The sequence below is a fragment of the Hemiscyllium ocellatum genome, chromosome 3, assembly GCF_020745735.1.
Source record: "Hemiscyllium ocellatum isolate sHemOce1 chromosome 3, sHemOce1.pat.X.cur, whole genome shotgun sequence".
NCBI classification, from domain to species: Eukaryota; Metazoa; Chordata; class Chondrichthyes; order Orectolobiformes; family Hemiscylliidae; genus Hemiscyllium; species Hemiscyllium ocellatum.
In genome coordinates, this window is record NC_083403.1 from 49,890,156 (window position 1) to 49,903,228 (window position 13,073).

Below are 13,073 nucleotides of genomic sequence, written 5' to 3' on the forward strand. Positions count from 1 at the left end.
ACCCAGTGCCTTGGCCAATGTTTATCCCTCAATCACGACCTAAAACATTTATCTGATCATTATCACATAACTGTTCATGAGAGTTTGCTGAGTGTGAATTAACTGATATGGCTCCCACATTACACCAGCAACTATGCTTCAAAATATATTTCATTGGCTGCTAAATACATTGTGACTTCCTCTGATTATTAAAAGTGTGATATAAATACTAGTCTTGTTCTCTATATTTAAATTAGACTTGTATGCTTGTAAGGCTTCTTGAGAAAAATGACACAGAGAACATGGGAGGATCTTCACTGGCACCCTACACCCAGTACCCCCAGTACCAAACACCCCTCTCCCTCTCAAAACTATCGCATAAATTCTGTCCCCTCTAAGCTTTACTTCAGCACTGATGAAGAATCATCTAGAATCGAAATATTAGCTTGCTGTCTCTGCATGAACGCTGCCTGACTCGCTGTGATCTCCAGCATTTGTTGTCTTCAGATCACGGGAGCAGATCAGTTCAGTTTCATGGTGGTCCCATGTCACTGAATAGCAATGCGATTCTTCTCACTCTGGAGAGTGAGTAGAGAAATGATCGGTCATAGACCAGCAAGGTCAAGTAAACCATTGCTGAACCAACAGGGGTCTGGCAGTCAGGTCTCCTGTCAATTGCTGTCATCCCTGGGATGGCTTCAGCTGTCCTCTGCCAAAGCATGGGCACAGGTTTTTCTGCAAAATCTTCTTCGTTCTTCTTTGCTTTTTCCTCTCCAGTCTCACCCTGAGAAGAATGATGTTCCAGGAACTCCTCTTGATCCAGCTCCAGGTCCAGGCCTCTTTGTATAGTCAGGCTGTGCAGCACGAGCGAGCAAGCTCAATATGAGTTACCCAGGCTGGCTTAGATTGGAGAGTACCACACAAGGCAATGGCAAATGTCAAAGGTCTACAAGTTGCAGATATGCTTTAGGAAATGACTTTTGATGATTCTAGCATCTCTGTATCTGTATCTGGGCACTATGCAGCTGTCAAAAGTCACTTCCTCAGAGGATATCTCCAGTTGCCTAGCAGCTCCCAGAGTCTGAAGTTAACGTGAAGATGACTCTCACAATGGGAATCATTTGCAGACATGCAAGATATACTTCCTGTGGTCACAGACCAGCAGCATATTCAGTGAGTGCAGTCCTTTCCTGGATGGCTTGTTCATCAATGCCTTGAAGGCTATAGGGTGTAATCAATGAGCTGTTGGGAAACTATCAATGGATAAACACTCTAATGTCCTGTGTACCTGCAAAGGCACATCTGGCTCAAAATTGACTTATTCTCCCGCCCTGTGGAAGAAGGCCGCAGACGTCAGTCTGCCCAATGATGTGATAAGCTGCTGAGTGTGAGATACCAAGCTGGTACACATCTGATCCCTGAAATGACCTGAATGTGCAGAAACTAAGGACGATAGTTATCTACCAAAGAGGGCTACAAAGCATCAGTCCATTGGACCAGAGTGTAAATATCCAAAACCATCCGATTGGCACCGCCATTGGTGCTCTGTCATTTGCAGTTTCCTAACTCTTGTTCAGTGAATGCAATATCTTGGGTAGTACCTTTGGCTCCTTGCAACCCCTGTCTGTGCTTCTCTGGTCTGCTGCTGACCAGAAAGCTCCCCCTGTTGCAACCTTTATTCAATTTACAGTCAGTCCCATTTATCCTGCTCACTTCGTAGGATTGAATTAATTTTTCAACTTGTGTAATTACCAAGCAAACAAGATATTAATGTTCCATTATATTCTATTGTGGTGAATATAAGACTCTGGCATCATGTTAGCCTGTTCTGTGTTGCTGCTGTTGAGTGAGATTAACCATCTGGCCCCAGGCTACCATAACTCAGTGGTAAAAGAGATATTTTTATTTATGACTCCATATAAACTGTACAGTCACTTTGAAGTGGAACAGCTTTAGTTTGAAGACACGTGTTTTGGTTATGTCTTTCAAAAGTATGTAGACTGGCTATGTGCATACATTACATTGGAATTAAATTGTATCAATAACTTTATGTAATAATTTGTGAAGAAACCTACTGTGTGTAGGTTTAGGGCAGTGGTAGTGCAGCTCCTATCTCTCTGGAGAATAAAAGTCTTTCCAAGTGACTTTTAGTTAGCTTATTCTCTACAACAGCAATCACAGAGATCACACTTTATCAAGTAGGAACAAATTACTGCAGATGAGGGAATCTGTACTGAAAACAAAAATTCTGGAGATCACAGTGCATCCGTGGAAAGACAGTAAGCTAACATTTTGAGTTTAGATGACTCTCCATCAGAGCTGACGTGAAGTGTGGAGGGGACAGCATTTATGCTGCAGTGGAGACGGGGGGAGGTAGTGGAGTGCAGATTAAGTGATTGGAGTGTGAGAATGGCAGAAAAATGGTATGTCTAACTGCCAGACTGAAAAGATAGACAGTCTCATTCGAGTGAGGGGAGGGGAGAGAGGACAGGGTGACGGAGAATTTAACAAATAAAGCTAAATGAAAGGGAAGGACTTTAACAGTTAGCTCTTTTAACAAAACTACATTGATAGATTCTGGAACTCTTAGGGACATTCAGATTTATCAATGAGTCATTTGAGACAATATTAATCATTAGAATCTGATGCCATACATTTCTTTTTCTTGCAATTCCTTATTGTCTTAGTAGAGAACTATACGGTTAATTAACAATTAGGGAAAAGCTGTAAGAAAACATAGAAAATAGGAGCAGGGAGTAGGCCATTCAGCCCTTCAAGCCTATTCCACCATTCAATATGATCATGGTTGATCATTCAACTCAATGACCTTCCCACATTCTCTCCCACACCATTTATTCCCTTTAATTCTAAGAACTATATCTAACTATTCAGTCAATGTTTTGGCCTCAACTGCCTTCTGTAACAGAGAATTCCACAGGCTCACACTCTCTGGGTGAAGACATTTCTCCTCTTCTCAATTCCAACCCCGAACCCTTAAACTGCGATCGTGGTTCTGGACTTTCTGGCCATCGGAAACATCCTTCCTGCATTTACCCCGCCTAGCCCTCTTAGAATTTTATAGGTTTCTATGACTCTCAATGAGTCAGGCACTTAGGGGTCCAATATTTCGGACATACATCCTTTTGATCCAGGGCTCCTTGATTGGACCAGATTAAGATGTGAGATTCCCTCTTATTCTTCTGAACGCCAGTAAATATAGTCTTAACCGGTCCAGTCTCTCTTCAAACATCAATCCTGTCAGTGCAGGAATTAATCTGGTAAACCTTTGTTGCACTCTCTCTATAACCAGAACATTTTACTTCAGAAAAGGCGACCAAAACTCTACATAATATTACAGGCGTGAGCTCACTGATGCCCTGTACAATTGTAGCAAGACATCGCTGTTCCTGTACTTAAATCCCCTGCAATGAAAGCCAACTTACCATTTGCCTTTCTCATGATCGCTGCATCTATCTGCTTACTTTCAGTAAGCTGGTGTACAAGGACATCCAGGTCTCGTAACACCTCCCGCCTTCCCAAGCTGTTGCTGTTCAGTTAATAATCTGCCTTCCTGTTTTCGTTACCGAAGTTGATAACCTCACACTCATTCACATTATACTTTTTCATCTGTCGTGTATTTGCTCTCTCAATCAACTTGTCCAAATCACACTGCTACATCTGCACATCTGCCTCAAAGTTGTTCCTTCCACACAGCTTTGGGTCATGTGCAAACTTAGAGTTATTACAGTTAATTCCCTCAGATAGATCATTGATTACATATTCCAAGTAGCTGGCATCCAAGCACAGGTCCTGACATTACCCTATATTGGCCCTAGCATGTCCCAGTGTGTTCCTCATGGCTGCCAGTTGAAAAATTCAAAACTGCTCCCCTGAAGCTTGTTCATGGCCCATCAGGGAGCTTAGTGAGCATTGACAGAAGACATACATGTTTCCCTTCCCACACTGGTATCAAAGGAGAAAGGTGTAAAATAAAAACTTAAAAAAGTTTGGATTCTGTGAGAGAATTGGATGATGCAAGCAAGCATATTGGCACTAAACAGTCTGCAAATGCAGGGAAGTGAGATTTTCATTTTTAAAAGGAAGCAAATTTGAATTCAATGGCCAGGTTCTTGTCAGTTTTATCAGGTCCTGAGAGACCTGATACGTCTCAATCGCAATGACAAATTCCCCAGTATATTATTAGTTCTGAAATAACTCCTTAGGCCAGCATCCTTTTACTAGTCACCTGTTATTTACAAATAACTAGCTGTTGACAATGGTACTATTTCTCACTAAGTCAGGCATTCAGGGGCCCAATACTCCTGACATTCATCCTTTTGATCCAGGTCTCCCATTTGGACCAGATTAACAGCCTCAATCGGGGAACTCATATTCTATGAGGTCAACCTGGCTGACATCATTATAATCACCACATCCCTCCCTCTCTGAGTCCAAGGCTGGTCTGATTCCTTTAAGAGCCTCGGGTCAGGTCCTTCCAAGTCGGAAGCCGACATGGGAGGCGTGTAATGAATGGTAGCTCACGTCTAGTGCCTGAAGCACCTCGATAGACTTTCACTTCCTTCTCCCAGAGGCAGAATCTTCAAAGTGGCTACTTCCATCATGTACCCTATTGCTTCACCGGAGGCTCAATGACAATGTAAGCTAGCACAGTGACGAAACATCTGAGAACAAACCCACCAGCTCAGTGAGCAAACCTACAACCTGATCCACAATCTGAGCTACACATCTCCAAAATCTTCTAAGATGTCTATTTCTGATTCAAAGAATTCGACAATGTTTAATGCAGAAAGTGAATCAATGGGCCCCTGAAGTTTTTCTGATGGCTCCAAGGATCACGGCAAGTTTTACTCCCTGAGAATCTGCAGCTTGCAAATGATCTATGTGTTTATTCAGGGCTATTGCACCAAACTTTATAAGTTGCTCATCCTGATCTCATGTCGTTCATGCCTCTTACCCATGCAGGGCTATTTCCATGATTCTTGTACCAAACTTTGTGCCCTGTATCAAACTACCTCTCTTGCCTGGTAGAGTTTTGGATTTTACACTGGTATTCCTGATGCCATTTCACCCTACCCTTTCAGGTCGGGGAAGATCAGACTTAACCTGATGTAGAGTCTTCTAGCCATTAGCAACTCTGCTCGTGCTATCTATAGGTTGTCCTATAATCAAACCATGACAGTTTGGCATCTAGTGAGGCAATATATTGCCTCTTCAGTCCAATCTTCAAACTTTGGACGACTCTTTCTGCCAGGCCATTAGATGAAGGTTGGTGTGGAATTGTCCTAATATGTCAAATTCTATTTGATTTCAAGAAATGTTGAAAGCCCCTGCTGGCAAACAATGGCCTGTTATCTGTGACCAGTACCTCTGGGTTTCATGCAAGATGTGTGCAATTTTTTTATCATCACTTCAGTGTTTGATGAATGGACTCTATGCACATCCACTCACTTTCAGTGGGTGTCTACAATAATTAAAAACATTGAATCCACGAAAGCATCAGCATAGTTGATATGAAACCAAGGTCATTGGTTACCCAGCCATTCCCATGGATGTGGGGAGCTGCTGGATGTCATTTTTGTCCTTAGAGACACCTCTGGGCACTGTCCCCCCAACCCAGCAATGTCTGCCACAAAGCTGGGCCACCAGACATAACTCCTCACCGACTTCTTCATTTTGAAGACCCCTGGATGGCCCTGGTGGAGCTCAGTCAGTATTTGATGGCGACCTTTGCTCAGGACAATCACTTTCGCACCCCACACTGTGAGCTGGGTCAGCCCTTTGGTTTTTCCCACGAATACTAATTGTTTCAGTTAAGAAAGTTTTCGAAGTCTGATAATGTTAACTGTGACTGGTAGAAAATTCAATGTCACAACCGACTCTTCCAGGTTTAACTGCGAATGGAAAGCAGCTAAATGCATCTGTACTTGCTACTGGCCTCTCGGACAGTATTCTAAACCTTAAACTCCAATCGCCTTACCTTCCTATTGTATAGATACCCTCTCCACACACTTCTTTTTGATGTTCATAACCTGTATTTGATTTCACATTTTTTGATTGTTTTTCAAGGTACTAATATTCTACTTCCTTTCACCAAGAAAACTTTCCAACTGGTTCCTTCATTTTGATATAGTGATTAAGTTTTCATTAAAGTATGTTAGTTGTGTGCTGAAAAGAATCCAAAATTCTTGTTGCGATCAACCAGGAAGGTTTTAAAAAGAGAGGAAATGACCACCATGCTTCATCTCAAAGTCATGTATGTTTAAATTGTTTTGCTTTTTTAATGCCCTCCAGATTTGGAAACTATCAGTCTGTTTGGTTTATGAATGCAGTTTGTTAGAGTAATAAATTTACAACGTAATGGTAAAATTGTAGAAATATTATGCCATTCACATTGGTAGAATGACTAGATATTTTGCACTTATTCAATAAACTTGCTTTATCATGAAATGTACAATTACAAAAACAATAGACTGACCTCAGGGTGATGAAAGGCTGATTTGACGAGGATTTTAAACCAAACAAGAAAGAAATGTAAATACTGCAACAGACTCTAGCCTTGCTTTCAATCTACCGGTCAGTGAAAGGCAATGGAGATGAAAATTGGACCCGTGAAATACATGTGCCTGATCTGAAGCTTCTCCTTTTCTGTCCCTGTGGTCCCAGATCCTGCCTCTACAAAGCTATCAAATTCGGCCTCTATCTTAATTGCTCAAGGGCCCTAGGATTTTGCCGTCCAGTTGATTTGGACTGTTGCATCTTTCAGTATCTCTAGAACATAGATATCTTCTCAGTTTCTTCCTAAATAAAACTCAAGGATTCAATTTCTTCAATGTTGCTTGACTCTAGGAAATAGACACTTGTTCCCAGATCATAAAAACATCTTCTGACATCTCCCATAACATGAACCCAGCTTCCATTGCTGCCATTTCCTGGTTCACCGCTCCTTTGATCCAATACTTATGATCTACTCCACTTCTCCCACAGGCCAAACACACTGCTCAAAGATAGAAGAGATTCCTATCGCCCACAAGTGCCCTATTATTCCAAGTCATAGGAACAGACCTTCTTATTTTCCCTACATGCCATAAATTCCAAACTGGACTTTTATATTTTTGATGCATTCCAGATTCTAATATAGTGAATTAAAGTCACAAATTCTACTTGAAAATGAAACTACTCAATTAACTGTGAAGTGCTTTGAGAACGTTCTGATGTCTAGAAAGGTACAATAGAAACACAAAATCTTGCTTTATCAGTCATTCTATTCCTGTCTCAGTAACTGAAATAAAGCTTATAAATCAAATTTTAAAATTAAAACATCACAAAATATAGATTTTACAATGACACAATTACATTTCCATTGAATTCTCTTTTTATTCTCTTTGATCAATGTTCTTATCTAAAGGTCTGAGGCTCTCCTGAGTGCCTTGAATTTAATCTAGTGTTTTTATCAAATGCTACAGTTCTGTTACCTGATGAGACGTTCTGTATTTGAGCTGAAACAGTGTATGCAAGTTCTCAGAGTTCTTTAGCACCATTTTGTTGACCAACTAAAAATATGTGACTCATCAACCTTCAACATTAAGTATGGTTGTTTAACACGATCATTGGAAAAAACAAGAGGGTGAATTTCAAGAATTTGATTTAGGTAAAATATATTGCCCAGTGGGAACAGGACATGTTTGAGTTTGATGTTTGGTTTAGAGTCCATTCACTTTTAAGCTTCATTCATGACTGACGCCAGTTAGTTTACAATAATGGTGCACAATATATTTTTCATTAAAATAGGGGGGCTATCAGACTATGTATGTGAATGTGAGTGAGAAGAAAAGAGAAAGACTCAACAAACAGATCTCAAACATGACCATAATGGTCACAGAAGTATCTCAGCTTTTGCATATATATGCTTCTAAATGTGATTGCATTTTCTTTTTCTGAGGAAAAGGGAATTTTGGACAAATTTTCATCTCTTTGCATACTGGCATGTATAACTAACCAAGTGATACATACAGAAGTAAAACAGGCAGGTTTCACCCATAATGGAGGCTACCAAATTTATTCCAGGTGATCAGGCACACCCAAAAGCAAAGGATCAAATTTAGCTATAAACATCCCTGTTCCCAGTAGTCTCAGAGCCTGCCTCCACAAAGCTATCAAATTCTGTCTCTATTTCATTTCTCAGGGGACTTGCTATTCAATTGATTTGGGCTGTTGCACCTTTCAGTATCTCTAGAACATCTCTTCTCAGCTTCCTCCTAAAGAACTCAAGGATTCAATTTCTTCAATGTTGCTTGACTCTAGGAAATGGACACTTGTTCCCAGATCATAAAAACATCTTCTGACATCTCCCATAACATGAACCCAGCTTCCATTGCTGCCATTTCCTGGTTCACCGCTCCTTTGATCCAATACTTACGATCCACTCCACTTCCCCCACAGGCCAAACACACTGCTCAAAGATAGAAGAGATTCCTACCCCCCACGAGTGCCCTATTATTCCAAGTCATAGGAACAGAACCTCTTATTTTCCCTACATGCCACAGATTCCAAGCTGGACATTGATATTTTTGATGTATTCCATATTCTAAGACAACAGCAACATTCCAGATCGACAACTTTCCTTCCATCCTCTTCAAACATTTTCCCAATGCCTCTGCAATATGTGACTTTACTCCTCTAGTTCTCCCTATTGCTAAGACTCTGTCCCATCAGTGCTCCCCAAATCTCTGCATCTCCTTCCCCATTACTATCTATTCCTAATCTAATCCCCAAGTCCCCAAAATTCCAGAGACCCTCCCCTTATCTTGCTAAACCTTCCTGTGTATCCTATCTTTATAAAAGGTAAAAGATAAAAACGCAGGACAGATTGGAATAGTGATATAAAACAGTCAAGGACTCTGATTTACAGAAATCTGACAGTCATGATTATTAAATCCTCAAAACAATTGATTAAAATCCAAGAATATCAAGTTATAAAAGCACCAGAGTTTTTGAGGTATTCAATCACAGTAAAACAATGCCCTTGATAATATGTTGTGTGCTACCTATCATTACATACCTGTTGTTATAAAATAGCATGAAATAAACATTTATCTTTAAGGTTTAGACAGTAATCTGATCCAGTAATAAATCTGTCCACTCTTTATGCCATGGAAATCAATGGAACAAACATCAAGGTGAAACTTTCCATGACAAATGTACAATCCATTTTGACACATTCTTGCCCCAAAACCAAAGAGCAAAATACTCTCCATACAACTGACTCAATTTCCACAACATGACTCACCCACTTTGAATATAAAACAAGACACATGCAATATAAGTTTAAAAACACAAAAAAAATCACTGAATTATGGCTGCCTGTTCTATTTCCCTTCTGTCAAATAGATTTTCCAAGGGTTAATTGAAACTCAGTTCTTTTTTCCCCAGGTATGGTTGAGACAATAAACAGTGAATGCTCATTGGTTTACTTATTTCAGAACCATCTTGTAAAGAACAATAACAGAAGTTGCTGGAATAGCTCAGCAATCTGGCAGCATGTGTGAAGAAAAATCAGAATTAATGTTTTGGGTCACTGGACATGAAACATTAACACTGATTTATCTTCACAAATGCTGCCAGACCTGCTGAGCTTTTCCAATAATTTCTGTTTTTGTTTCTGATTTACAGCATCAACTGTTCTTTCAGTTTTTATTTTGTAAAGAACAACATTCATGGAATGGAATACATTTTTTAGGGCATTAGTTTGAACTCCACTCTATTGATTTACATGAGTCACATTCTATAGGTGTGTTGTGTAGAGGCTAGTATCACTGAGACAGGATCTGAAAATACATTGTGGTGTTTTCACCAGTGGCTATTCCCATTGGTTTATGGGTAGCTTCGGTAGCACAGATACTAAAATTGGAATGATATGTTGAAGATTAACATGGCCCCTGCACAAAGGTGACACACAAATTCATGAAGCGTCCCATATTCTGGGGTGGCATGATGACTCAGTGATTATCACTGCTGCCTCATAACCTAGGGTCCCAGGTTCAATTCCAGCCTCAGGTGACCGTCTGTGTGGAGTTTGCAAATTCTCCCTGTGTCAGCATGGGTTTCCTCCCACATCCAAAGATGTGCAGGTCAGATAAATTGCCCATGGTGTTAGGTGCATTAGTCAGAGGGAAATGGGTTACTCTACAGAGGGTGGGTATGGACCAGTTGGGCTGAAGGACCTATTTCCATGCTGTAGGGAATCTAATCAAACAAGGTTGAAGGATATCTATTCTACTTTGTGAATCACAGAAGGTTCATGGTGTGGAAACATAAAGGGTGTATGTGCTGAATTTAACAGGCAACACACTCAAAGCTGGAATAAAAATCTTCATGGAATGATACATTTTTGAGAAAAAAAGATATAGTTAGTGCTTAAACTAATAATTTTTGAAATGCTAAAAATCTGTTGCAGAAGATAGCTATCACTTTCCTTTTCCCACAAAAAAACTTTCTTTGTGTATGTAATGTAGTACTTTAGTTTTAATACAAGTTGGTAATGCAAAAGCCAGGATCCAATTTTCTGTGCAAGTTTTCCAGCCTGGCCACATTCATGGCTGCAGTGGACTGTTCAACTTCATTGCTAACCCAACACATCCTAAGGAGGTCTCTGAGCCAGGCAGCATCCAAAGGTAGATCTAGATAATGATGCCAAGTCTGAAGTGTGACAATTTCAAACAGCTCAGAACCAAAAGACAATCAGAAGGTGTAACAGGGTGAAAAAGCAAAACACTCTATGTACTGAAGATCTGAAATAAAATCCGAAGATGTTGGAAATACTCGGCAGACCTGGAAGAATTTGTGGGAGAGAATTAACCTTTCAGATATGTGTTCCCATGAAATGTCACAGACCTGAAATGTTACCTTGTGTCCCCACCCCAAGCTTTGCTTGGATTGCTGAATGAAAAATCTTTGGCCAGCGTGTTAACCACACCGAAAGCAAAGTCTGTTGTCTGTACAGCTCTACAAACCCAAGTGATTGTTTTTTAAAAAACATGATCAGGAGGCAGCCGAGCAATTCAAGAGAAAAAGGTGTAAATGACACAAGGACTGTTGTTTTTAGAAAAGCTACCGCTGATTCCTGTGCGCGGAGTTGGTTTATGTAAGCAGAGCAAGCGGTGCTGGCGGCTGGAAAGTCACCGCAGGGAGAAGGGGACATGCGGCTGATCTGGGCAGGGCCCGCCACTCGCCCAGCGTCACTCGCTCCACCCCGCAGTGAGCAAGAGCTGGAGCTGCCCCCTCTCTCTCTCTGTCTGTGCCTGTTTCCCTGTTCCCTGCACACCTACCTCACATGGTGTGTATGTGTGTGTCCTGTCCACCCAGACAGGGCTTTGCTTGCACAGCGTTCCTGCTCGCTCCTTCTCCTGACAGCAATAAAGGGGGAGGGGGGTGGGAAGAAGATTCAAACAAGTGAGACACAGAGAGAGAGAGAGAAAATAGAAGCAACAAGAGACACTGGCGGAGCTTGTGCTTTCCTGGAGTCAGTCGGTGTCCGCTGATTTGTTATTTTTTTCCCTGTAAATTACTGTATTTGGGGAGGTGTGAGTGTGTCTGTCTGTCCGTGTGAGCGTTTCCATCCTGGATGCAGTTGCTGGATCCTGCAGAGCGAGTCTTCATGAACGATCCGCACCAATTGGAGATTGCAAAGCATTCCCGGGTCACCAGACTGCCACTATGGTTAAATGTCTTGTTTAATGGTTGAGGTACGTATTGTGGAGAAGCTTCAAGGTGAAGGAGAGGCAAGTAAACATGCATTTGTTGTGTGCTTTTTTTGTGTGTGTTGCGTGGTGGGGGGTGTGGAGGTCTGTATTATTGCTGCCGATTGCTTTCTGAAGTGACGTCTGAACAGGTTTGCAGTTGAATTTTGTGGATTTGTCAGGCTTCCAGGGGGAATGCATCTGCCCGGCTGACAAGATCAACAGATGACTGTAAAAGCTGCATCTGAGTGACCCTGAGCCAGCGGCGGCGGGAGCTGCGGCTCGGCGCTATTCGGAGTTTTAAAGTCAGAAGATGCTGCTCTGGCTCTGTGCCTTCGCTGAGTCAGGAGAGGCAGGAGCAGTCTGAGGCCACCCTTCAACAAGAACTGTCTCCCTGTTCCATGATTGTTCTCCTCCGCACGACTGTGCGAAATTTTTAGCGTGTTTAGTTTGTTCTGTAGTGCGCTGGGTACTGAAGTGGAGGTTTACTCAGGGAACTGTGGTTCGCTGTCGATTTGCCCTCTTCAGGCGCACACACTAGGTACACCCCCCCCCCCCCCGTACAGAATGGTGATTCATACTAGTTTTGCTAACTTGCGGAATACATGGTTGAATATAATACAACGAGCGGAGTTTATTTTATAGAACTGCGTGAGGCGCCGTATCTCAATGTATCAACGTTAACCGTTCAGAAAAAAAAAATCGAGAATTGAAAACCCTTCAACTTTTTGTTGTCAGGGGATGGCTATTATCAATAGGTCGTCAGATGATGCAGAGCTAAGGGTGTGTTTACACTGTAGCTACTGATATGAGAGTACAGTATGGGTTACTGCTGGACTAGACTGTGGGGGGGAAGGCATGGTGATTACAGTGTTTGTACTGTGCTACAGCACTTAGCACCAATTCTGATCCTCCCCCAGAGAACTCCAATTTGTAATTGCCATATATACTGGGCCCTCACTTCCTAGATTTTTAATAAGGTCTTATTAGATTGATCATTTACACAATGAGCACCTCTTAAACACAGGGGATAATCTGCTCCTGAGGCTGGAGAGCTTGGAGGCGAGGCGGGTGTTTAAATCAGCAGATTCATGGACTATTCTCCACCTCTGCCATAATTAAGTTCTGGATGTGAAGGCCCCTGGTTGACCTTCCCACCCAACAGCCAATTGAAGATCTTAAGTGACAGGTTAAGGGCCACTTTAAAGGGTTCAGTGTGGCACCAGCGAGATTAACCAAAGTGCAAGTGAGCTGTGAATGACAGGTCAACTTCGTAAGTCATCTGCACTAAGTTTTGGGGTGGGGGGGAATCTGTAAGGGGAAATCCTTCACTCAAAG

General features: G+C 41.7%; 1 protein-coding gene and 1 non-coding gene across 2 annotated transcripts in view; both read left to right on the plus strand.

The window, feature by feature from the left end:
- Nucleotides 1-9,876: 9,876 nt before the first annotated feature.
- On the plus strand, nt 9,877-9,980 carry LOC132809467 (U6 spliceosomal RNA). The gene has a single exon (XR_009642341.1). It is a non-coding gene; the product is annotated as a U6 spliceosomal RNA (small nuclear RNA).
- A 1,201-nt stretch (nt 9,981-11,181) lies between these two features.
- The window catches only part of LOC132837388 (cAMP-specific 3',5'-cyclic phosphodiesterase 7B-like), a 168,093-nt gene continuing 166,201 nt past the window's right edge, over nt 11,182-13,073 (plus strand). The window contains exon 1 of the mRNA XM_060857059.1: nt 11,182-11,741. Coding sequence (XP_060713042.1) covers nt 11,721-11,741 — 21 coding nt within the window. The 5' untranslated portion in view covers nt 11,182-11,720. The remainder of the gene's footprint in view (nt 11,742-13,073) is intronic.